The 25,550-nt window shown below is 37.9% G+C and overlaps 3 protein-coding genes across 4 annotated transcripts; 1 reads left to right on the top strand and 2 right to left on the bottom strand.

Annotated features, from left to right (window-relative positions):
• Positions 1–879: 879 nt before the first annotated feature.
• LOC133851278 (probable E3 ubiquitin-protein ligase EDA40) lies at positions 880–4,177 on the top strand. The gene is made up of 2 exons (XM_062287615.1): positions 880–1,647; positions 1,772–4,177. Exons 1-2 carry the CDS (start codon positions 1,252–1,254, stop codon positions 3,551–3,553), a joined length of 2,178 nt encoding a protein of 725 aa, XP_062143599.1. The 5' UTR covers positions 880–1,251; the 3' UTR covers positions 3,554–4,177.
• A 2,397-nt stretch (positions 4,178–6,574) lies between these two features.
• On the bottom strand, positions 6,575–11,097 carry LOC133852003 (protein RMD5 homolog). The gene is made up of 2 exons (XM_062288654.1): positions 10,947–11,097; positions 6,575–8,002 (listed from the first exon to the last, which is right to left on the bottom strand). Exon 2 carries the CDS (start codon positions 7,958–7,960, stop codon positions 6,800–6,802), a length of 1,161 nt encoding a protein of 386 aa, XP_062144638.1. The 5' UTR covers positions 7,961–8,002; positions 10,947–11,097; the 3' UTR covers positions 6,575–6,799.
• A 986-nt stretch (positions 11,098–12,083) lies between these two features.
• Positions 12,084–24,621, bottom strand: LOC133883130 (uncharacterized). 2 transcript variants are annotated; one of them, XM_062322348.1, is made up of 10 exons: positions 24,462–24,621; positions 24,149–24,254; positions 20,596–20,734; positions 20,155–20,263; positions 19,901–20,037; positions 16,110–16,246; positions 15,121–15,227; positions 14,339–14,466; positions 13,064–13,201; positions 12,084–12,481 (listed from the first exon to the last, which is right to left on the bottom strand). In XM_062322348.1, the coding sequence occupies exons 1-9, from the start codon at positions 24,504–24,506 to the stop codon at positions 13,129–13,131; spliced, it is 981 nt and encodes a 326-aa protein (XP_062178332.1). In that variant the 5' UTR covers positions 24,507–24,621; the 3' UTR covers positions 12,084–12,481; positions 13,064–13,128. The 2 variants fall into 2 exon arrangements, with proteins under 2 accessions (XP_062178332.1, XP_062178333.1); XM_062322349.1 differs by lacking the exon at positions 12,084–12,481 and having other exon boundaries at positions 13,072–13,201; positions 14,339–14,470; positions 15,129–15,227.
• Positions 24,622–25,550: the final 929 nt, after the last annotated feature.

Here is a 25,550-nt window from a genome sequence, read left to right as displayed (position 1 = left end):
ACCGTTCAAACTAATTTTCACTATTTTTTTTTTTTTTTTTAATATCTCTTTCTATTCCTCATAAAAACTTGAAATCAAATATTATGAATTATTGAAAGTAATTGAACAATAATAACGCTGTGTTAAGCGAGACCCACATCTTTGGGTTGGGAATTGCGATTGTTGCTTTACTGTTACTGCAGTGGTTTCTGGATCTCTCGGGATTGATGAATCCAAAAAGATAAAAAATAAAAAAATAATGGCCGTTTTCTTTAATTTATTTATTACAAAGATGGGGGGGAGTGATTATCCATCACCATCAGACGCAAATGACTATTCCACCCTCCCCAACTAGAAAAGCCATACTTTGAAGATCCCACCCCCATTAAATTCACTAACAACGGAATGGACCCCACGCATGAACGGACAAGATCAGTCTGGATCAGGCTTCAGAGTTCGCTCAGCTGAGTCAGCTGAAATTGCAGACAGCAGTGAATTCACATCCCATCCCCCTCATGTGTCAGTAATTCCATTCAGGATATATTTTATTATTATTCTGTCAGATAAAAAAAAAAAAAAAAAAATCGCAAAAAAGAAAATTTGCTTTGTGAGAAAAGGAGAAGGCCGCGAAGAGTAAGGCGAAAGAGTGAGAGCCAAATGGCACCACTGAGAGATTTTTCAAATCTTACTGCACACAAATACACACGGAGATGGGTCGGTGATCATAACGTGGGAACGGGATAGACGACCCAATTCCAAGAGCCGGCCCCGTTGACTTGTTACAGTAGGTAGAAAACCTCCACTTGCCGGTCACCGACTTGTTACTCCCAACGCCCCCACCCCCCCCCCCACTTTGAATAATATATAACAATTGTACCATATTCTGTGTGGACCGTATAGGCTCTGTATTGTTTTCTATTTGCATATATCTCAATCTCATATCCCACACCCGCAGAGATTGAGATAGAGAGAGAGAGAGAGAGAGAGATTTCAATTTGGCAGGAACAGTGAAGCCTTTTCATACAGAACTCTTTTTGGGGCTCTCGAAAGAGAAAAAGAGGAAAAAAACACCAAGAAATTGTAAAGAAGCAGGGAAATAGAAACATGGAAAAGAGGAAGATGAAAAGGATGTCCCTATCTAATCCATTTCGTTTGTCTTTTTAACCACTTCCATGCCCAGCAGCCCGTCTTGTCCCTCTCCATAATATCACCACCTCAAATTTCCTTTCTAGAAACCCCCTTTAGCGTAACAAAGCTTGAGACGGTGAAAAAATGGTGACTGGGTGGAGAAGAGCCTTCTGCACATCCGTTCCCAAAGATAGAGAAACAAACAAAGTGTTATCGGAGAAGAATCAGCAGCAGCAGCATTGCGAGAATAGTAGCGTCGTTCAGAGCCCAAAAATCAGCTCCAAGTTCGGGTTTTTCTCCAACCCATCCACGCCCCGCTTGCAGTCTCAGCCGGTCTCGAGCCCCAGCCTCCGGTGCCGAACCTCCACCGCCACCACCACACCCACTTCCTCTTTGCCGAATAGCCCGAAACTCCAATGCAAAACCTCAACCACCCCAAAGAAAAACAGCAGCCCCAGATTGTTCCAGCTCTCCAATAATCCTATCTCCCCCAAATCTCCCTCTAGCTTCTCACTCCTCAAAGCCTTACGTCTCTCCAAAGTAAGCATCTTTTTTCTCTTTCTCCGTACGTTCCCGATTCCATTCCCATCAACCCCTCTTAACTGAATCACTGAATTAATATTCCTTTTACTTTTCGTGACGTTTTTCTTTATCTGTTTTTCAGAGTAGGTGCGGAATCTGTATACAGAGCGTGAAGACCGGTCAAGGAACCGCCATTTTCACCGCCGAATGCTCCCACACCTTCCACTTCCATTGCATTTCCTCGCACATCAAAAAGCACCAGCTCTTGATCTGCCCTGTGTGCTGCGCAACCTGGAAGGAACTCCCTTTGCTCGCTGTCCACCCCAACCCAGATGCCACCCAAGCAGAGAGAGACAATGCCAATACCATCAACAACAAGAGAGAATTCAAAGCCAGAGACGTCAAAACCAAGTGCTTGAGAGTGTACAACGACGATGAGCCTTTGATGTCCCCCACCTCCGGTACTCGGTTCAATCCCATACCAGAATCGGATGAGAACGAAGAGGACGAAAACGGAGCCGTCGAGTTCCAGGGGTTTTTCGTTAATTCTGCTCCTTTATCTTCGCCGAAAGTCAACGACTTATTCAGGGACGTGAAGGTGAGCTTGTTACCGGAGGCTGCGGTGGTAGCCGTGGGGAAAAGCTATGAGACCTACGCTGTTGTTTTGAAGGTAAGGGCCCCGCCTTCTCCGGAGCTAAACTCGGCCCGTCGTGCGCCGATTGACCTGGTGACGGTGCTCGACGTGAGTACGAGCATGGGAGTGCCCAAGTTGAAGATGATGAGACGTGCCATGAGGTTGGTGATTTCGTCGCTCTGTGCGACGGACCGTCTCTCTATTATTGCTTTCTCGGCGAGCTCGAAGCGGTTGTTGCCGTTAACGAGGATGACCACCAACGGTCGGAGGTCGGCTAGGAAGATTGTGGACGCGCTGGGTTGTGTGGGTCAGCGGACTTGTGTGAACGACGCCCTCCTGAAGGCCGCTAAGGTGCTTGAGGATCGACGGGAAAGGAACGCCGTGGCCAGCATTATGCTCTTATCCGACGGTAACGATGAGCGCGGATCCATCAGCTCCACCAATCAGAAGCGCTCCTCTCCAGCCGTGGTGTCCTCAACGCGCTTCGCCCATTTGGAAATCCCCATTCACGCGGTGGGGTTTGGTGAGAGCGGCGCGTACGGTCACGGGCACGATGAAGACGCGTTCGCCAAGTGTGTGGGCGGTTTATTGAGCGTAGTGGTTCAGGATCTGAGGATCAAACTCGGATTCGCGTCCGGTTCGGCACCGGCCGAGATAGCTGGAGTGTATGCCTTGACGGGTCGGCCCGCCGCGCTCGGGTCGGGCTCGGCCAGGCTCGGCGATCTCTACGCCGAGGAAGAGAGGGAAGTCCTTGTGGAGTTGAAAATACCAGCTTCTTCCATTGGGTCCCACCACGTGTTGTCCGTACGTCCCTCTTTCAAAGACACGTCGTCTCAAGAGCTCGTGTATTGCAAAGAACAGGCACTCCTGATACCGCGGGCGCAGGCTGCCCGATCGTCTTCTCCCAATATCCAACGGCTGAGAAACCTTCACGTTACCACGCGCGCCGTGGCCGAGTCTCGGCGGATGATTGAGCACAACAATCTGTCCGGGGCTTATCACTTGCTGTCCTCGGCTCGAGCCTTGTTGATGCAGTCGAAATCCGAGTGGGCTGAGGAGTACTTGCGCGGCTTGGAAGCGGAGCTAGCCGAGCTGAACCGGCGCAGACAGCATCAGCTGCAGACACAGAGACAGAGAGGACTGGAGCTCAACCGAGTGGATGAGAAGCCTGAGCCGCTTACGCCAACATCGGCTTGGAGAGCCGCCGAGAGATTGGCTAAGGTGGCCATTATGAGGAAGTCAATGAACAGAGTCAGCGATTTGCACGGCTTTGAAAATGCCAGATTTTAGTTTTCTTTTTTCTTTTTAAATTTTGTATTAATACAGAGAAACTATCAAGATATATATATAAATATAAATAATTTTTGAAAAAAAAAAAAAGGAAATTATGATTGGAGAGGGCCCAGGCCCATGATAGCGACAAGGAGTACCGGACGGCTAGGCCCTTTTCAGCAGTGGAAAGTGACGGATAGTGAAAGGGAAACCCCACATTAATTGATTGGGGTTTGTGAGGCTCTCTAATTTATTTGTCTCTTACCCTTTTCTTTATTTTTTTTGGGGGACACCCAAAAAAAATATATATTATCTTCAAAATTGAGGGAATAAAAAAAAATTGTAGGGACTAGGGAGTGGGGAGGTATGTATATGTGTTTGAATGATTGCATCTTTTAATAGATAGTAGAATGTGTAAATTGGAAATAGCTGCAAATGATGAATGGGTCCATTTTTGTACGTTTATATGAGCTGTAAGTTGTCCTAGGGGGTTAATGCCAAAGTGGGAGTGGCAGAGTTAGGGCACAGGATGATGCCAAATGCTTGTGGATATTTACTGGTTTGTTTTGTTTTGTTTTGTTTTGTTTTTGGGAGTGGGGTTTTTGTCATAATTTTATTGTATGTTCGATGCTTTTAAAAGTATACATGATGTTGTTCCATGCTAATTCGTCACATTCTTAAAAGCTCATGCCACGAAACCCAAGGCAGTTTGCATTTGACACTGAAGAACATATACTCGAGAGGTCGAGATGTTGATTGTTTCATCTCTTTTAATTAGCCATTATGATGTTACTCCGATATCCAACAAAAGAAAAAGGAAAGACATGGAGGAGAAAAGGATCTCGTAAAGAGAGAAAAAAGATAAAAGGAACCATTACCGCCACCCTCACTTGCCAATCCAGTAATTTAGAATTGTTTACACCGTATTCTATTAGCTTGCCATTCAAATTACAACAGCATTAATTGCCATATTTAAGTTTATGAATTGATGTTAGGATTATTGCAAACTCGAATCCAATACGTCCTTTTCCTTTTCCTTCTTTAACTAGTAGAACTTTATTGGTAAAAGTCACTGAAATAATTTGAATTTTCTTTCAAATCAGCAATCGTTATCTTCAAAACTTACAATTTTTGGGTTGAATCATTATACTACATATCAATCCAACAAATTTAAGGGTACGTTTAAGATTGCGATTTTATAAACAATAAGTGCGATTTTAAACCAAATCATAGAACCTAAATCGTTTGAGAACTGAGTTTTTAAAAATTACGATTTGAAAACGCATAAAATCTGCTTTTTCAAATCATAGTTAAGAAGGTGCTTTTTTTAAAACGCAAAATTTTAAAAGCTAAACTGCGATTTTACCAAATGCTTAATTGCGTTTTTAAAAATCATTTTTTTCAAATCGCACATGTGAAATCGTTATTTTAAATCGCACTTTTTTAAATTGCAAACCCAAACGCACCCTAAAGGTCCCTCTAAGTCTTTGACCTCAAATTTGGACCACTGGTTGGTTAATGTTCGAATCCTCTTGTGAACTTTCATAATCTAGTTATCCAAAAACCGCACAAAATCATGGGGTAGCTACACATCTATATCCTAAACCAAATAACTCATCACATCGTCAATATCTTAAGCCGCTTCAATTTGAACAACCTTTCACCTCTGCCCAATTTTCTATAAACTGTTAACTACTTAGCTTATCACATGGTTTGGATAATTCACATGCAAGTATAATTTTCACGTTGGCATGACTCTAGTTAAAAGTTTGTGAAGAACGAGAAAACCGAGAAAAGGCAATAAGAGCCTTCTTAAGCCTGAATCTGCGTGAAAGAGATAAAAGGGTGACAGTAACTTAAAGCTTTGTAAAAGGATTGGGTAGAGAAATTTGGATTGCTTTTATCTTTTGGCTAAGGAGGTGCTCTTTACTCAACTTTTGCAGATGCTGATGTTTTCCTTAAATTGCGCAACACTTTTGGTGCCTTTTTAGTGGTGTTCATCAGTGCCTACCTTTATGTGCTACAATTTTAATGTGCATTCCAAAGGAGATCTTTCCTTTTCTTCTTTTTTTTCTTTTTTTTTTGGCGAAGTTGAAGAAATAGAAGTAGATAAATTCATCAAACATGATTTCAGACGTACCTCAAAAGGAGTATAAGTACAATATCCTAGCTAGGCACATGGACTAGATAAAGGTTGTTGGTCCTCTCCCTTCTCTTTCTTAAGCGTCCATATCTAGGGTAAAAGCATACCTTTATTTTCTTGTTAGAGTGTTAACATAGAAGATACCAGAAGACAATAGAAAAGTGCGACACACAACCACCTTTTCTTCTTGTCCTTTATGGTGGTTTGTTTTTCATTTTCTTGCCCAAAAAATTAAATCTACGGGCACATTTGGTATGGGTGGCCAGCCACTCTAACAAAACAGGCCACCTCCAGAGCCTCTCGAGAGCCCATCACAATGAGTCTCGAGGATGGTCGCACGACCCCTTGTGTTCTGATAGGATGGCCGGCCACCCATAATTCTTAAGAATTATATATATAGGATTTTTTAAGAATTTTTATTCAATTTCAGTGAGATCATCCTGTGTTGCTACCAAACAAAAGAATATGAATAGTTATTTCATTCTAACTTCTTGTATTCTCAATAATTCCTATTATTATTTATAAAGGAATAACCATTTCTGTACCAAACGTGCCCTAAATTAGGAGTAGCAACTAACAACTCACCCCCAAGAGTCAATAGATTATCATTATGCTCGATGGACTGGTTGGGCTAGACTGCTGAGTCAGGTCATACTGTCCACCTAAAATTAAAGTAAAATACATAAAACAAAATAAAAACGTACCTGAAATCTTGAAGGAAAAATAAACCGTAGACTGCAAAACGACTTGAAGGCAATCGAAATAACCAGAAGGCTCTATAGTGGGCTACCACCATATCAGAGACAATTATACCCACTACATTGACATCTCCGAGCAAGCTTGGGGCTTTATCCGAGCATGTCCCCTTCATGGTGTAGCCAGATCTTGCCTTATAATTTGTTTCGAGAGAATTGACCTAGATTTTCATTACCAACAGAGAAAGAATGTCTATTTACAACCAATACATCAAAAGAGAATACATCACAACAGACCGGTCAGCTTTTGCCACCATCACCACAACCCCGCTACACAATACAACTTGATTCAGTTCACCACAGAGATGAGAGAGAAGAAGAAGAATAAGAGAGTAAAATACAACCTAAGGAACATATTGGGGTGCATCAGAAATAAAGTTGCCTACACTTAGTTGCTTCGATGTCGGATGGGCAATAAGGGCACTTGAAAGATTTTGTGCCGTTTTTGGACATCTTCGTGATAGACTGCTTGCACAGAACATGGCCACACGACATCAACATTGGTGGGTTATCTTCGGTTGATTGCTCCTTAGACACTGGACATACAAATATGGAATGGAATTGAAAATCCCTGTCCAACTCCACTGGTACAGGCAACTGCTTCATAGTCTGCCATTCATGCTTCTTCCCTGCCATCACATTCATAAACTTCAAAAGAGGTGGCAACCCCTGAACACCTGCTGCTATGGTCACACCCAATGGGCTTTCATAAGAGTACCCCAGAAGATTGCAGAACTGCCTGGTTAGCTCCTCAGCTAGTTTATCCCAGTTAGTTGGCAATAGTAATGCAGAGTATGGGGAGCTATCAAGTCTTCCAGCCCAGAGAAGACAGGCCATGAGCTTCTGCAATTCAGCCATATTGTTGAAAGCAAAAGGAGTGAGGTGATTTCTGGCATACTTAAGAGCTTCACCTCTGCCTCCCTTTTCAAGTATTTCCAGAAACTGCATGCTGTGAAGTCTCAGAACAAGGTCTGATCCATTTTGTTTAAGTTTATCAGAGTTGTTGGCTGCCCAGTTCAGTGCTGGCCCTAGGTTCCGACTCTTCATAGCTTCAACTATCTCATACATCTCCAGAAATGGGGATTTCAAAGCAGCAGCAGATTCTGGTTCCCTTGCCTCACTTATGAAGCAGTCCCCAATGTCAAACAGGCCCTGCCGGTAAAAATGGCTGGCAATTATCTGGTTCACTATGTGTGCGTCAAAGTCAATGTTCCGGTAAGCCTTAGCTATATCTGGATTGAATGATTTCTCAAGAAGCTTTGCATACTTGCTGAGTGCTATGTTCAGCTCCTTTTGTGTGCCTTCCAGCTGACTGAGTGGAGCAATATCCTTCAGTATGGTTCGAAGATCAGAAAGGGAATTTTTATAATCAAGTTGGGAGTCAGGGTCACGGGCTGACTGTATTTTTTCTAATGCCTTTTCAATTTCTTGGATAATCTGGTCAATCACTTCTTGAGTTTTTGAACAGGACAGCTTTTGTTTCTTCGCAACACGATCAAAAGCATCTTTAATGGTATTCAGCTCCATTTACTTTAAATCACCGAACCAGAAATTTGTGCCACAAAACACCTGCAAGAAAGAGATGAGGACTTTCATGTGTATATTATTTGAAAGAATAACCCGTCACCAAAGGAACATGAATTTCACAACAAAACTTATGAGCCATATTGGCTTTCATCACAAGATGAACTCATCATGTTAAATTCATGAAGACAAAACATAAGAATGACCACTACCTAGTCAAGGAAAATGACTGATAAAATACTTGCAACAACAAATGTATACTTCTATAGATTCTGAAAGGAATCACGGGTTAGAAAATATGAAGCCCCAACACATTTCAAAATGCTCACAAATAGCATCTGTGGTGGTTACCCTAAAGATCCCAAAACAATATGGTAAACTTACTGTTCTCAATGAGTTCTAGAATGTTAATTAAAATTAAAAAATTGCAGTAACGAACAGTCATTAAAAGCTTTATAATATGCAGCAACTCAGCCACCAGGCCGACCAGTAGAAGGTGTGTGATTTTGGTTTCAAATGGAGGATACTACTTTGCTAAAGAACGCTTAACAATTAATTAATGTGCAGTACGGCCCCCTTCCCTACTGATTGTGTATTTTGGGATATCAAGGCAACAATATTAACCAATAAATTTATTTAAATAAAAATAGTAACATACAATCAAACAGTGCTTGCTCATTTGCGAGAATCTAACACTCAGTAATGACATCATTTAATACCAAGTTCTTCCACCATATATAGTTAAAACACATTATATGACTTCATCCGATCAAATTGCTACTTATAACTACCGATCCATACATTAGATGGGTGACAACTCAAATCTTGTTCTTGCATGTTCATTGCAATGCCCAATGACAGCCCAAGTAATAATCCTTTAATGCCCCCCCAAATTTTTCTCTCATTTTCCAAAACTCCTTTCTTTCCTACTTACAACCTTATGCCCTCTCCCAGATCAAAAGCCATACAAGCCACGCCGAGTGCCTCAATCCATTTATCCTTCTATTGCCATTTTTTTAATTATTATTATTTTCTAAGCAAATCACCTTTTCTTACTCAATATCTCCTAAATAATTATCTTAGGTACATTCTGCAACTTCATGGCAAGCTAGAACTCAACCAATTGTCTACCATATTTCCTAAGAGACAATGGTAATAACCAAGGAAAAGAGCTGGCCACATCTACCTTTAACTCCAAAACGACTAGTCATTGGAACTCATTAAAATCACTTATAAAGCTCAATCTCACCTACCATAGTGTTAGTAGGTTACTCCGATACCATTTGTAAAAACCTAGAAAAAGTGCTAGCAAAATCTACGCTCTCACCCCAAAATGACTAGGTCAAGTTGCAATTAGAGCTAGTTAAAATCACTTATAAAGCCCAATCTCACCTAGTAAGAAGCCAATGTAGGACTTAACACTCATGACCCATGAGCTCCTTTATAACCCACCTACTCCATATGGGTAATTCACAATATAGGACTAACTTTTGGGGGATGTCACAATCTTCTCCACTCAAATCTTTGACATCCTCGTCATGGCCCACGTTATGTAGTGCCTGAACGCCACATGATGTCACTAAGTTGCTCTGATACCAACACGACCTAAGGAACGTGCTAGTCACATCTACGCTATCACTCCAAAAGGACTAGTCAATTTACAGTTAGAGCTCTCTAAAATCACTTATAAAGCCTATTTTTACCTAGTAAGGAACCAATATGAGACTTAACACCCATGAACACTTTTATAATCCACCCACTCAATGTGGCCAATTCATCTTCTCGATGTGGAACTAACTTTTTAGGTTGTCACAACAATCTTATAACTCGGATGCAAAGAATTAATGAGTTCACTAACTAAATTTCAGAACTAAAATAATTCCACATTAAATTCTAAAGAAAAATATACTTATTTACCTGCTACTGCCTTGTACTAGTATAACCACATCTCATATTACAAAATCTTTTAGTATAGTAACATGATTTTTAAGTATGACCTGTTGGCCATGTTCAGCACATAAATGTAGACATTTCGATAGATATTAAGTGGAAGCCATGGAGAACTGAATCAAATGATCCACCTGATAATTGTAGATATATGACATGCAGAAAATACTTAACCTCATATGTTGTTCTTTTATTCTTTCTTTGTCACGCAGTCACAGACTCACACAAAAGAATGAAGAGAGCTTCTCGGAAAGCTCCCATAAGCAAACGCAGTATACACAAAATAGAATTGTAGGAACACAGTAGGAGTTCAAAACAAAACAAAACAAAAACTAACACATCAATCAAATATCATCCGATAACAAGAAATCTAACCCTATGGCAGAAATTCAAAGATGCTAAAGATTATCCAAATGTCAGAACAGTTGCCTCCCTCATTCGCAATGCAGATTTAATTAAGAAGCAATTGATATCTAAAACATATGCAATCAATTAACACAGTAGCTTGTGTCCACTTCCAACTACTCAGAATTACAAGAAACATCCGTTAACTATCTTGACTTTCAGTGCGTATTCAGTGCAGAGTCATATTTTTAGATTTCAACAACTATAATGCAATGGTCAAGATTCACGAATTATATTCGCAACAAAAATCAAATACTACACGCACTCACTCAAAGTCCGGACATAAAAACCTCAATTCCTAAGCTGATAAAAAGAGTTTCATCAATTGCTTGTAACCGAATCGTGTATTTACCATTAATCAATCAAAAATGCTTGGACTAACAGATCAGTAAGATCTTCAACCAGCCCAAAAAAAGAAAAGAATTTATAGAACGGAAACAAGAACCTAAAATGTCCAAAAAGAAAGAAAGAAAAATAAGACAACAAATTTGAAACAAAAATAGATATAGAAATGTGAAATTCAATAGAGTGCAACTGAAATTGTAGGATTTGATTGAACTGTACTAACGAAATTGTTCAAAGAAATGAGTCTCTGTGCACCAAATCCAATCGAATATTCAGAGAGAGTTAGGGTTACCAGAAAGCAAAGAAGCGCGGTAGAGAAAACCTATACGCACAAGGTGATCGAATTCGAAGCGTATCAGCGAGAGAAACCTTGCGAGAGAGAGAGAGAGAGAGAGAGAGAAATTTGTTTGAGAATTTCCTAAAATGGCTCTTAATCTACTTCATATGCCCTTTTTGTCCCCCCTTGATTACTCAATTCGTTGGTCAGTCATGAATTTGTTGACTGTAGATGGGCTGGGCCCAACCCCGTAAACTCGTTGATTTGAGAGATCGATGTGGACCGTGGGATCAGAAATTAACGGATACGATGAAGCTGTGCTTTTGTAGACGCTAAATGAAGTTAGCCATTGAGAGCTTAGATTCTCTTTGAAATAAGGAAAATTGTTGCCAATTTTGGTTGGACTTGTCTTTTGCTTTCTCAGCCAATCAGGCTTCTTTCATTAATGTGAATAGGTAAAAAAAAAAAAAAAAAAAGAGTTTAGTGTCATTCCGTTTCCCACTCTATTGCATATCCTGTAGATGTTCATCCAAGTTGTTTTTTGAGGAAGGACACTTATATAGTTATATGGATTTCACTTGCTTCATTGCACCTAACCATCTTAGCGAAAAGCGCACAAATAAAAAATGATAAACACCTATCCCCCTACCCATCCCTTGTAATCATATTTACAAATTCATCATTAGATTACTAAAAGTCTAGAACTCACGTGAATCCAATAGTGAATTTGAAACTAAGATAGGCAGGAGATGAGTATCAACTCTTATTAAAAATAATAATAATAATAATAATAAAAAAAAAAAAAAAAAAAAAAAAAAAAAGTAGTAAGCAAACATCATGGTTTTTAATGTGGGTTTTGATATATGAATGCTAAGCTGCTTGGAGACAGCTGCAGTGGCAGCAGAAGGTGCCCCTGTAACACCGCCAAATAGGCAGCGTAGTTTGATTTCGTGAAGAGTGAGCACTGCAAAGATTCAAGCAGCTAGCTTTGGATTAGTTCTTACTGCTAATCCAACGAACTACGAAACCACAAAATCCTTACTGATATCCCCGGTTGCAAGCATATTTAATTTAAAAAAGAACAAAAAAAGAAAACAACAAAGATGATAGAACACTTTCTCAAACCAAAACAAAAAACACTCCCAAAACACATTAGCAAACATATAATTTATTTTTTCCCCCAACAGAATGGTATGCCTCTATCTCATACAGGATACGTCAAACAAAATGGGATGGGAGAGATTTGATGCTAGAACTAGACAGGCCTGAATTACTTCGATAATGTATATCATACCACCCCTCCATACACCAGAGATCCTTACAATATCAAGGATCAATGTTTAAGCAAAATGCCAGCCAGCCATAGATACCAATCAATTTTTGAAGAATGCAGAACTAGATGCCCCAAGAACCCCAGGTTGGTTCGGCTTTATGGCCCCAAGGATGAGACAAGAACCCCATCAGCTTTGGTTAATTCAATCTACGGTGCTTCCCTGCTTCCAAGTCCTGAACACAAAGAACGGCTTCTTTCCAAAATAGTGCATGGTTATCTGCACAAGAACACGTTTTCCTCTTTTTTATATAGAAAGGTGCCCAAGGAAGGAATTATAGCAAGAAATTGTGGACTTTTAGCATACATGAAATGACGTTTAGGTACCTAATGAAAATTCCAAACATTTAAAATGGAAAGAACAATAATGCCACAATTTCAAACCGACGCAAACAACAAACATTTTCATGAGAATTGAATTTTGTTTGTACAGTTTTGATAGTTTCTGGGTTTATAAAGATCCCTTATTCATCGAAAAAAAAAAAAACATCTTCATGAGAATCATGATAACAGATCTAAACCAAAGAGGGAAGAAATCATCCAAACTGATCCATGCAATTATTTTATTGGGTTTGGCGCATGGCTAAGCTTAATAGTTTACTCCAGATAATATTGCCTTACAATGAGAGAACCCAATTTGCCATTTTTGAGATTGTGACCATTTTTTATAAGTTACATCCACCAATTTTTTTTACCTTTATGATAAAATGAACGAGTAGAGATATGCCTACATAACTTTGGTGGCTATAGCGTAGATAAAGGGTGTCTGGATATAACTGAAAAAAAAAATTGCAAAACTCACGTGCTTGTCTTCATTTGGTTGACAGACAACACTCAACAACACTCGTGAACAAAAACCACAAAGATTCATCTACTCCCATTGACCAAGAATCTTTTTGCGTTGACAATCTGATAGTACTTGTCCTCCCCATAAAGTTGCCTGAAAGGTCAAACAAAACATCATCAGCTACCATATAAAAAAAGAAATAAAATAAATGCAATGTACAAGTTAATTTAAGTTCTTAGTTGCAGAAATCTTCGAAACCTATTGCCTAAAAGAACTAAAGAAATAGATTTTGTTGATATGATATATTTCCATATGGATTAGTCTTTTCACAATACCTCGATTTGTTGTTTTCCATTATATCAAGAAGATCTAAACTAAATATCCAGAATTTTAGATATTAAAAAAGCATAAAAAAAAATAATAATAATAATAATTAAAAAAGAAAAAAAAGAAAGCATTACTTATAAAAACTAGAAAGACTTAGTGTATATTTTGTGCTACCTTACCAAATGTTGGTATAGGCTCTTTGTATATATAGAGAACTAGAAAGTAGTTACATGTGTTTAGGAGAGTACAATCGTAATAGGAATAGAAGACTACAATCTGATTAATCAATGTGATTTAATCAGTTACAAACAGATCTAGTATTTGAATTTAAACTAGGGATCTTATCACTAGCTCCAATCTTTTAGGTCTTATCTTTATCTTGAGATCTTATAGGAGTAGGAGATTTAACTATAGAACACATATCTAGCCCTCAGCTAGATATGTCTTTAACATTACTCTCCAACATAGTACATTGATAGCATGAATTTTCATTTTTTTTTTCATATATAAATTAAACTTCATATTCCATTTGATCTTTATTTGTTGAGGGCCTGTGTTGCTTTGCTCCCATACAATGCACTTGTCTTACAGCTAGAAATTTGGCACTAAGCAACAATTGAGGTCAGGTACTAGAAATTAGGTTAAAAACAAAGTGTATAAAAACTACCACAACCAACATTTGAGTTACGACTGATTTCGATGAACAGCAAAATCCCACAAATTTGGTATATTCATAAGATTTCATCAACTCAGCCAAAGAGAACTTCACCACAGGAATTTTAAATTGCATCCATGTACAAACAAGAAGCAAAGGTGCTCGATGGATTTTCTAAATTACAGCAATTAGTTCAAACCCTTGGGTACTTCCCTTGAATAATAATATGGATTATGGAATATGCACCCATAAAATAGGACGAATAAATAAAATCAATTTGTGTTGTGCACAAAACAAACTGAACTTACGCTAAATCTGCCAAGCATTCTGATTTGATCACAGCCTTCCCTTCTGGGAGCTCAAGGGAAGAATAATGCATAATCATCTCCTTCAATGTGTGCTTTGTGCTTTTAATGTCATTATCCCACAAGATGCTCTGAAATCACAAGTGCAAAACCAAGTTAGCCCACCTAAACTTCAATCTGACCTACTAGAACACAATATAGTGTCTGCATGGTCTTTATCACATCTATATATATAGACTAATAATAATGAGTAAATATTCAAACACAAGTTTGGGATTAATTCTGCTTACCTTTATTAATAAATTCATCTCTTTAAATAGAGGAACATACCATGCAGAGTTGAGTTCCACAACTTGGAAAACAAGTTCTATCATGACTCGACTAAGTGGAGATAAACATCTACTGGAACTAAACGTTTATAAGCGATAACATAGATATGGAGATAACTCTTATATAGAACAATAGAAACCTACTACTAAATGACTTCTTCACCATAGTGCTACAAATAACTAAAACTCTAAAAGACTCTTGACTTAGAAGGATATCTATAACTATCCTTATTTAATTAAACTACGACTACTCTAAGATAAGCTACAACAAAGATAACTTCAAGAGTTTCATTGGACGTGTGCTTGTGAGTCATACCGACGTCGTCTAGACACAGTAGAATTCTACTTTCACAACAAAACATCCTTTAAGAAGGGTATTTCTGAAAGGGAACATCAGAAAAATTACTCATTAAGTACGACCCAAGATACAATGTTTTGTCATGAGGAGAAAAATACCTTCCTGATATATTCTCTTTTCACATCTTCCCAAGGCATTTTGCCTTCAGGAGAGAAAATTGAGGCATTCCAAAGAGCTCCTCTAGCAACCATGACTGATGAGGCACCTGACAAAAACCATTATCACTTAGAAATTGTATGTATCAATAAATTTTATAATTCAACCAAACACCAATGCATGTATAGGCCAAACATGGGAAGAAAGATAGCAAAATGGAAGTCCAAAATGTTCAAAATATCTCTCAAATACATAGCCATGACCCATACATGCAAATACTTGGCCTGGAGAATGGGACGACACTACATGCTGTCTTTATCCCCGCTTTTCCTTTGAAGTGACATCTCCATCCCTTAGAAAGTTTCAACAAAGTACAATTCTATTACATTGCATGAAGTTATAATCTTAGGCCAAATCAGAGCTAAACACCTAAAAATACTGGCCAACCCACCATATCCTCAATGTATACATTCCTCAGTGTAACTCATGCTTCCTAATAGCACAATTTCTAAAACTTGCCCATTAACGCAGCGAAAACTGAAGTGGGAAAACAAATAAGCCTTATGCTGTGAATAACAGACAATAATCCTGATGATTGTGTGAAGAATCATCCCCAAAATGGACTTGCACAGCTAAACAAAAAGAATTGGATTGTTTCTAAAGCGACAGTTATTCCAACTATAGAAGCAACCAGCACCTTTTATGATTTTATCTCTTGGCTGAAAAAATCATGATCTATATTTGAGGGAGGCATACATGTAGGAGAAAAGAAAGATAAAATGTGGTATGCAAATCAGACAGAAAAATAAAACAAGGTTAACAGCATCCCTAGATTCCCCACTCCATGCATAACTGATCAAACTAGACTCAGTTTCTTGATGGATCTGATTCAGTTCAGTTCCACATCATAAATCTGTCCATTAAAGGCCTCATTGTGCAGTCAGATCATTTTCAATAAATATCACTCGTGATAAGAGAATCTCTTAACTACCTGTAGCATCTTTGATGTGTCGAAAATCATCATACTCGAAGACATCGCCATTTGCTATAACTGGAATCGATAAGGCTGCTACAATATCAGCAATCTCACTCCACTTAGCTGGATCCCTGGGCCTATCCGCAACTCTTCTGCAAGTAATTGAACAAGGATAATCCATTGATTAAGCACTTAAGAGAGAAAACATAGATATTTAACTTTGTTAAAGGTCCCAAACTCATGAAAGACTCCAGAGAGCATATGAATATAAACATGGCGAGGCCTTCAACACACATTCAAGTTGATTCTATCAATACTTTAGAATGTAAACTTGCAATGATAATATGGCACCCATTTTAATCTAACAATAAATACTAGTTTACCATCCCTATTACAGTGTAGTTTTGTTGTTTTTGTTTCTCATCATGTATCTCTCTCTAGCACCATACATATTAAAACTCTCGTTCTTTGTAAAGCCACTTCTTTTACAATTGATGGCACCCAACAGTCTTCCCTTCACCCTCTCCTCTACTAACTAAACCCTTTTTTGGGGGCCTTGACCACTCATGATTGAAGCCTGTAACTATCAAAAGCAGTTTAGAGGCCTCAGGATATCCTCATTTTGGATTCTGCTGAACAAGTCATAGTTGGAAATGTTGCTTCCTCGCCTACTACTGCATGCTACTAACTTCTCCTTGAATAGCACCAGCCTAAAAAACTTGCAATTACTGGCTTTAACATCAATTTCTTATGATAAATCCTGTTCACATGGCATTTTTAGCTTCCATGACTGCTATCAGTTCATCTTATTTCCTAATTCTCTGACTCTTAACTTTTAGTCCCTCAGTTAAAGCAATTTTCAACCTAGAGAGACCTAACTCATGGCTAGAAGTATTCTCTCTACTATGCTTTGCTTTCATCACCTATAGTTCATAAAAAAACTACTATAAAGAAATGCTTAGACTCATTCCTTCTTCTTCTTCTTTTTTTAATAAGTAATAGAAATATCATTAAAACTTAAAAGTGTAAGGCGCCCCCATATACACAATAAGTATACAGAAAAAGCCACCTAAAAGAACAAGGAAATCATGATAACCAATCACCAAAGGAGAAACATAAGCAGTTGTCCAAAGATACAAAGTGTTGAAAAATAAAAACTTAACCCAAAGTCCTCTTGCGGTCCTCAAAACATCTATCATTTATTTCCCTCCATAGACATCACAAAAGACACGAAGGCACCATCTTCCACACAGTCACACTCCAAGTGCTGCTGGTAGTCTACCAACAAACATACAAATTGACTACTCATCGAGGCATAACCCAAGACAATCCAAATCGACAGAGAAAAACATTCCAAATGGCACAAGCAACCTTACAATGAAGAAGATGGTCCACGGACTTCTCATTCCTTTTGTATATACAACACCTATCAACCACATGGACACATCGCTTGACGCTTCCAAAAATTGTCCATGGTAAGGATCTTTCGTATGCCCATTGACCACACAAAAAAGGCCACCCTTAACGAAACCTTAGTCTACCAAATTCTATTCCAAGGGAAACGGAAACCATCATGACAACCCATGACATTGTAGAAGAGTTTAACACAAAACAACCTTCTTTTGGAAGGGACCTACCATAACTTGTTTTCCCCTTCCCGTCTCATTTTCACTAAATACAACATCATGAAGAACGAGGCAAAGGTATCCACCTCTCAATCATGAGCCGATCTAGCAAAGTTCACGTTCTACTAAATGGCACCTACAGAAAATTCCACGTGAGCTGCAATAAGAGCACCCTTTGCGCAAGCAATACCAAATAAATTGGAAAGGCATCCTTAAGGGCCATATCCCCACACCAAAGATCACGCCAGAATCTAACTTTGGAGCCATCTTCCACCTCAAATTTGGTGTGACTACAAAACTTTTCCCAACCCCTCCTAATATTCTTTCAAGGACCCACCCCATACACCCCAACAGCCACTAGAACACCATTCAGAAGTTTATAGGATTGGAATGATGCCAAATTTATTTATCGGACTTCTGAAACAGGCTGCAATTGTCACAGTAAAGAACATCTCATAATACTGAAGAGCTAACAGAAAGATTATCATAACCAATTTTGGACAATCTGTTTGTGTCCATAAGGTCTGTTTGGTATGAAAGAAAAGGGGAGGAGTGAAGAACACATGAAACATACAGATTGTCCAGATTTGGTTTGTAAAAGGGAAAATAGGATAGTTAGAAAGAGGAAAAGTTGTTGATTCCACTTGGTCCCACACTAGTCAATCCCCCCAAGTTAGGAGGGAAAATGGGAGGGAAAACGGGAAGAAAATGAGGGTGATGTGTTTTAACAAATATACCCCGCATCCTCTTAATTTTTAAGATTACCGTTTTCTTCAAAATGGTTTTTTTTTTTTTTGATGAATTAAAAAAAAAAAAAAAAAAAAAGGAAAAAGAAGTCATTATGGTTTTAAAAAAATAAGGGAAAAGTACACATAACCCCCTCAAACTACCACATCATTGTCAATGTCCCCCCCAAACTACCAATTGTGTGAATCTCCCCCCCTAAACTACCGAAAAATGTCAATGTCCTCCCTAATGACAATAATACCCTTCATAAAATTATTAAAATTTAAAAATAAAAAAACTAAAAAATTATTTAAAAAAATCTAAAATAACAAAAAGTTATACAAAAAAAAAATTAAAACAAAAAAAATTAAAAATAAAAACGGGGTTTTTCTTTTTTTTTTCGTTTGTTTTTTTAATTTTCAGTTTTTTTTTTCGTTTTTTTTTATTTTTTTATTTTCTTTTTTCCTTAATTTTTTTTAATTTTTTATGTTTTAGTTTTAATTGTTTTTCGAATTTATAAGGACATTTTTGTCTTATTGAAAAAAAAATTATGGTCATTTTTGTCTTTTTGTTGGTCTTAAGGGGCACATTGACATGTTTCTGTAGTTTAAGAGGGGGACATTGACACAATTGGTAGTTTGGGGGGGACATTGAAAATTGAGTAGTAATTTGAAGGGGATACGTGTATTTTTCTCAAAAAACAGAAAAAATCCTTTCCTCCACCTCATCCTTTAAACTTTAACAAAAATCCCCCCAAGTTAGGAGGGAAAATGGGAGGGAAAACAGGAAGAAAATGAGGGTGATGTGTTTTAACAAATATACCCCGTATCTTTTCTTCAAAATGTTTTTTTTTTTTTGATGAATTAAAATAAAAAATAAAAATTATTATTTTGGTTTTAAAAAAATAAAAAATCCTTTCCTCCACCTCATCCTTAAAACTTTAACAAACAAGGGAAAGAGGGATTCATTTTTTATTCTTTCATTTTTCCATCCACGTTACCAAACACAATCGAAAATCACCATCTCTTCTTTTCATCTTTTTCTTCAGTGTCCCTATATTTTCCTTCCTCAGACCTTTCAATCATTCCTATCAAACAGGCCTTAAGGGAAAAAGAAAGGAAAAAAGGGAACAGGACTAATGTGTTTGGTTGTCAAGGAATAAGAGGAAGGAAAGGAAAACTAACAAGGTTTACTGGAACAAGAAGTAAAAATTAACATAAAAGAAAAATGATCTATCCATTCCCCCCCCCCCCCCCCCCCCTCCCACTTCCAACCAAAGATACTTAAAGGGATATGATTACAATTATCTACTATGGAAAAAATAGATGAAGTATAAAAGATGTATCACAAAGAGGCTGATATCACGATAAAAGCCTTCATGAAGTAAAAAAACAATTGTTTCTACAGAAAGCTATAGAGGCTTGGGACAAAGAAACTAGGTAGATTAAAGACTACCTGCCATGGACAGCAAGAGCAGAAACACCAGTTTTCTCAATTCGCCTTGCTAGCTCTACTGTATCCTGAGATGATTTTAAAAGTCGAATCTTACACGTTACTGGTGTCTCCAAGTTCCTCCTTAATGTTGTCAGAATCTGGCTTTGAAAGTAAGCAAGGTGACGAGTCAAATACAAACTGCAAAAGTTCTTCACAAAAGGAAAAAGAAAAAGAAAAAGAAAAGAAAGCATTTTGAGAGGATAAGCATTGCATACATCATGGATGAGCTCTGGTTTAGTCAATAGTGCAGCACCCATGCCCCCACTAATGGAAAATGACCTGGGGCAACCCATATTGATATCTATTGCTGCTACATCTTTGCATCTTAAAGAAGGAATACTGTGTCAGTAATTTAATCATTGTGTCACATGAGAGAGAAGCCATTTTATTTCCAATCCCAGGCAGATTTAGAGTTTACGACAGACGTATTGTCCAAAGCAGAAAAAGTAGAGATCCCACTAAAAGTAGAGAGCTGCTCCATAAAATATATAGCTCCTAATGCAACAAGGCTATAGAGCGAAATGTAAGTCGAACAAAAAACTTATATTTTCCATCTAAAAATATTATTAAAAGAAGCTTCAAATGAGAGTAATTATTCTTGTTACATTATCCTGATCTCATAATAAAGGAGAAAATGCAAGCCACGATTAACTTACACTATTTGAGCAGCAGTGAGAGCTCTCACAGCATCAGAAGTGCCAAGCTGAAACACAACCTGATTTCTTTCTTGGTTGCAGGTTCTAAAAACAACATTCTCTGCCCCCTTCTCGACAAAATCAGTGGACCCAATATGTTCTGAGCAAGATTGGAAAAAAAAATTAAAAGTTTCCCAAAATTGCAAAAAAAAAAATTCAAATTAAATAAGGAATTGATACAACTTCCAAATTATGGCACGCATACCCCAAATCACATAAACTTCAGTTTGCCAATCAAAAGAAGACAGGATAAAATATAGAAGAGAAAAAAATAATAAAAAAAGCGCCTTTTCTATACAATTTTTTTATGTAGAAGTGGTAAAGAGAAAGAACAGGCCCACACAAGACCTATGATAATGGCTGTACCTTGTGCTAAATACTAATACAGTGCACAAGTGTACTGGTGCAAACTCCAAAGTTTATAAAAAGACCCAATATAACCCTCATATTAAAGCCTATAACCTTAAGTCCTTTAGTAAATTCATGTTTTCACACCTCAATCAGAAAATTAATCCTAAAACTAAGCCCCCATGTTAGTTTTACCAAAAAAGTATTTTCATTCTTATTAACTGAAACACTCAAATCCTCATCTCATTAAGCTCTAACTCAAACTACACTTCCTCTCTCTACATAAGAATTGGGTGAGGGTAAAGTCATGGGTGTAAGAACAAGTGGGAACGTAAGTTATCTTAAAGAAAACTCAAATCCTCAACTTCCACACAATTAACATTATCTAAGTCCTCACTTTTCCTTTCCCCAGCAAGTTTCTATAAATATATACGTCCATCCTCACCTAGCTTATGACATGCATCATCAAATGCATTATAATCACTTTTACCCACAACCCTTCAGCTTCCCTTTTGCAATGTTTTTATTTCAAAAACATTTAACATTCTCCATCTTTTGTGAGCTTTCTAATAGGCTCTTTCGCACAAATTCTAGAAAATTAGAAAAATGAGAACGGTTAAGAGTAACCTTCCACCCATAGAGTTTTGAACACCAAAACTTTTAACCCTATCACTGATCTCTCACAATCTTCAAAATTCCAAACATTTTAATAATGGCTTTGACAACCATGTAGGTGCTAGTTTTTTTTTTTTTTATAAGTAATCGAGATATTATTAAAAGCATAAGACGCCCCACATACACAGGAAGGATATTGAAGGTGCTAGTTTTGAATCTTAATAAATAATTAATTAAACTTAAAAGTATAATAAAGAAAGTAAATCGTTGTATTGGCCTTAACATAAAGCAGAAATTTACCATAATCTGCACTCACAACCGACTAGTTCATTATCAATAATCTTTTCATGTACAATATTGCACCTTATTGAACTGCTAACCTAAAACACGAGCACTAGAATAAAATAATACATTAAACATAATTAAATTCAGTGAATATGGAGGAGTGCCCTTTTTTTATGAATAATAATTTTTAGAAAAAGAGGAAAGCTCACGTACACAAAAAATATACAAGAGAAGCAACCACCCTCAGTGCCCTTTTATAATGATCTACATGCAAAATGATTTTATCATAAGTTGTTTGCAAGAAGCCATTGAGGATCCTAGATTTATAATCCAACCTGCTAGTCCACCAACCAAATTATTGCCTAATTGAAACTGGATTCAGCATTTTAATCCTGAGTGAGCCCAAAAAACAAACAATGAAACCCACAAGAAAAAAAATAATATTAAAATCTATAAAGAAACCAAAATGAGTAGTTCTCATATATTTTGCAGATTTAGCCACTGCAAGAAAAGGTGAAAGAAAGAAGAGGGGATAAAAAAAGAAGGGAACCGAATGCTAATTTGTGTTAACTTTATGGGTTTAAATTAGCATTTTTTTGATAAGTGACTTTATGGGTTTAAATTAGCATTCATTGTTATTATCCATGTGTACTTGGGTTGCACCTTTGCGCTTTTTAATGAATTTGTGATTACTTATCAAAACAAAAAATTATTGGTTTTACACTGTTACAAGCCTTGATCCTGGTCAGGTTGAACCAGATCTACAGAACTGAAAAGTGTAACCTGAAACTAGGGCTTGTTCTAACTCACAAGCATAAAACCTAAAGAGAAACAAAGACTCGCTTCAATGCAAAGCTATTACCAAAGTTGTGGTAACTGTAAGCCTGACCATTGCAAAGCTTATATATTATCCAATGTATATCATTTAAAGAAGGAAACCCGGACTCTGGAGCAAGCAGGCTGCATTTGGTAGAGGAGCCTAAACATCTCTCTGAATTCAAAAGAAAATGCTTAGGCTCAAACTAACAAATTAAAATAACTCTTATGTTTAGCTCTATGCAGTGCAACTAAATCCAAATTTCTGTTCTCATGATATGCAGCACAAAGGACAAAATGTTTGGTGGTAATCAAACTTGTAGACAAGCAAATCTCAACATCATTTTCTGGTTAATCTTTGCGGCATAGGCAGGCCTATAATTTATCGCGAACACTGCCCAAAGAAACAGGAATAGAAGGTCAATATCTCTACAATTAATCACCATCAAACAACAATAGAGGCCTTCAGCACTTCCAAGAAAAAAGGAAACAACTTCTTTATTCAAGGATGTCCTACAGGGTATTTGAGAAAGCCAAGAGACTGAAAAATGACCTGGGCGGAGCCAAAATTTCGAGATAGCCAGTGGGGAGTGGGGGTGTACTTAACACAAGACTAAGCTCGAATATAAGTTTAAAATTACAACTTTAGAAAGTACCCCTTGGATCAGCTAAATTAAAGTGCCACATCCAGTCTTGGCTGGTCAAGAATGAATTCACTGATGCGGATCCAGGAGGAGATTTGTTAAACTGCACATGTCGCTAGCACTAGACTCTTCTACAGACATGTTGGCACAAGAACCAATCCACCCGTGAATTAATATAAATCAGCCACATCTAAACCAATAATATATTTTTTTGATAACATTTGAAATCGCTGCTCCTCTAGCTAACCCTTTCTAATACCACACAACCTCTTTCCCTTTTGCGAAGTAACTGCATGACTATTCACAATACCATCAATTCATATCATGGGTGCCGAAAGTAACATAAAGTGCCTGCCTCTTTCTAATTGATAAATTCTCTTTTTCTTCTTATTAGTCGCCACATGACTTCCTACAGTTTAATACACACGCATTACACATTACCGTTCAGCAGGCAGATTAATTCAGCTGCATCAGACTGGGATCCCCAAAGTAAGAAATGCCGAAGGAAAGCACATAAGATGTAAACCGATTAACTTAAATCCCAAAAGCATTGAGCTTAAAATTAATTAATATTAGTTCTTATTTCTAATTAAAATACAAGCAAAATATAAATTTGTATAAATCAATTAATTACTAATAAGCTCCGTTTTATTTCTAATAACACGAATTATAGTAACAATACCGCCATCGCAGGAGTTGTGTAGAACAAAGGCAATTTAAATAAAAAAAAATGCAAAAATTGTATTAATTAAGAATAACATGAACCCAAAACCATGAAAATATTGATTGTAAGAAGAATAGCGTACCATTCACTCTTCGCTCGCATTTGACTAACTTATGGTCAATAATCTCCTCTCCGTATGTGATATCCGCACCGTATTGAGCGGCTAGTAATCTAAGCGGTAGCGTTCCCTACAAAACGCTCCAAATCAATAATTCTCCATTAAAAAAAATTGAACGCAAAGAGTTTATTTCGCTATCTGTTTCCCTCGGTTTCTCAGAAACCAAACAGAGAGGAAGAGGAAATTTGATTTATAATCCGTTAATAGGTCTGTAAAACCATGATTAAAGGGAGTAATTAACAGATTAAGCTGAATAGTTTAAGGGTCTGGAACTCACAACGCGAACCATGGGAGCGAGGAGGAGTTTGTTCTCGTAGTCCATCTTCGTCGGGCGGCTCAGTTCAGAGAGACCCGGGCTTGACCAGTTTCAGCTTTCGTTTTTCAGCGTGGGAAATTGCTAGCAGCCTAGCACTGATCGAGATTTTGGGAAATCAATGGGCTGTGCTTGGGTTAAATAAATATGTTCTGGCCCAGTTAATCCATTTGTAACGTTTTTCACAAATTGTTAACGAGTGATTTCCTTTTTTTAAACAATAAACTCAGGAGGAATGCTACATATCATCTTTTTGTCCTCCCAAAATTGATGTGGCTCTTAAAATCACCATTGGATTAAAATCCAACAATGATTTATCATAAATTCAATAGTGATTTTAAGAGCCACATCAATTTTGAGAGGACAAAAGGAGAACAAGTGGATGATATATAGCATTCCTCAAAACTCAGAGCTTCTGGCATTAATACTAAAAGGTCGATTGCACATAACAGTGGGTGGAAGTACAAACGCACGCTACCCATTAAACCAAAAAAATCTAGGGAAAAATATAATTTAGCCCCCCAAACTACCATCGATTCTCCGGATGGCACCCCAAACTACCAAACCTTGGATTCTGGCCCCCCAAATTACCTGACCCTTATATTTTGGCCCAATCCGCCAGCTTGGGCCGTCTAACTGGACGAAAACCGAGTCACGTGAGCGTCACGTGACTCATTTAACCAAAAAAACCCGAGATTACCCCTCTCCCAACACGTTAAAATTCCCAATTAACTCTTTGAAATTCCCGCCTCCTCGTTCTCTCTCAAAACACGTTTGATGTCCCAGCTCCGGTAAGAAGACCGTGAAAGCCTCCCCGACTTTCTCGCTCTTTCTCCTTCTTATGGCTTGCTTTTCCTCCTGCTTTTTTCAGCCTTTTCTATTTTGTGCTTGCTGCTATTTCAGCAAAAATGTGAGGAACCTGAGTGCCACGTCCTTGTGGTGCTCGGCTTTGCCGTCGAGTTCGCAGAGGAGGACGAGGATCAACCACACGATCTGTATGGAAATCAGACTATCGTCTTACTCAGGGCTCCAGAAGTAGGATTCCGATAATGG

The sequence above is a fragment of the Alnus glutinosa genome, chromosome 12 (assembly GCF_958979055.1).
Source record: "Alnus glutinosa chromosome 12, dhAlnGlut1.1, whole genome shotgun sequence".
Classification (NCBI taxonomy): domain Eukaryota; kingdom Viridiplantae; phylum Streptophyta; class Magnoliopsida; order Fagales; family Betulaceae; genus Alnus; species Alnus glutinosa.
The sequence above is the reverse complement of the archived record's forward strand: the minus strand, read 5'-3'. Positions and strand labels throughout refer to the sequence as shown.

Coding starts and splice junctions, on each gene's coding strand:
- LOC133851278 (XM_062287615.1), top strand. CDS start 1,252: ATGGTGACTGGGTGGAGAAGAGCCTTCTGCACATCCGTTCCCAAAGAT. Junction 1,648..1,771: donor AAGCCTTACGTCTCTCCAAA/GTAAGCATCTTT, acceptor TCTGTTTTTCAG/AGTAGGTGCGGAATCTGTAT.
- LOC133852003 (XM_062288654.1), bottom strand. CDS start 7,960: ATGGAGCTGAATACCATTAAAGATGCTTTTGATCGTGTTGCGAAGAAA.
- LOC133883130 (XM_062322348.1), bottom strand. CDS start 24,506: ATGGACTACGAGAACAAACTCCTCCTCGCTCCCATGGTTCGCGTT. Junction 20,264..20,595: donor CTCACTGCTGCTCAAATAGT/GTAAGTTAATCG, acceptor TCCTTCTTTAAG/ATGCAAAGATGTAGCAGCAA. Junction 15,228..16,109: donor ACACATCAAAGATGCTACAG/GTAGTTAAGAGA, acceptor GGTTTTTGTCAG/GTGCCTCATCAGTCATGGTT.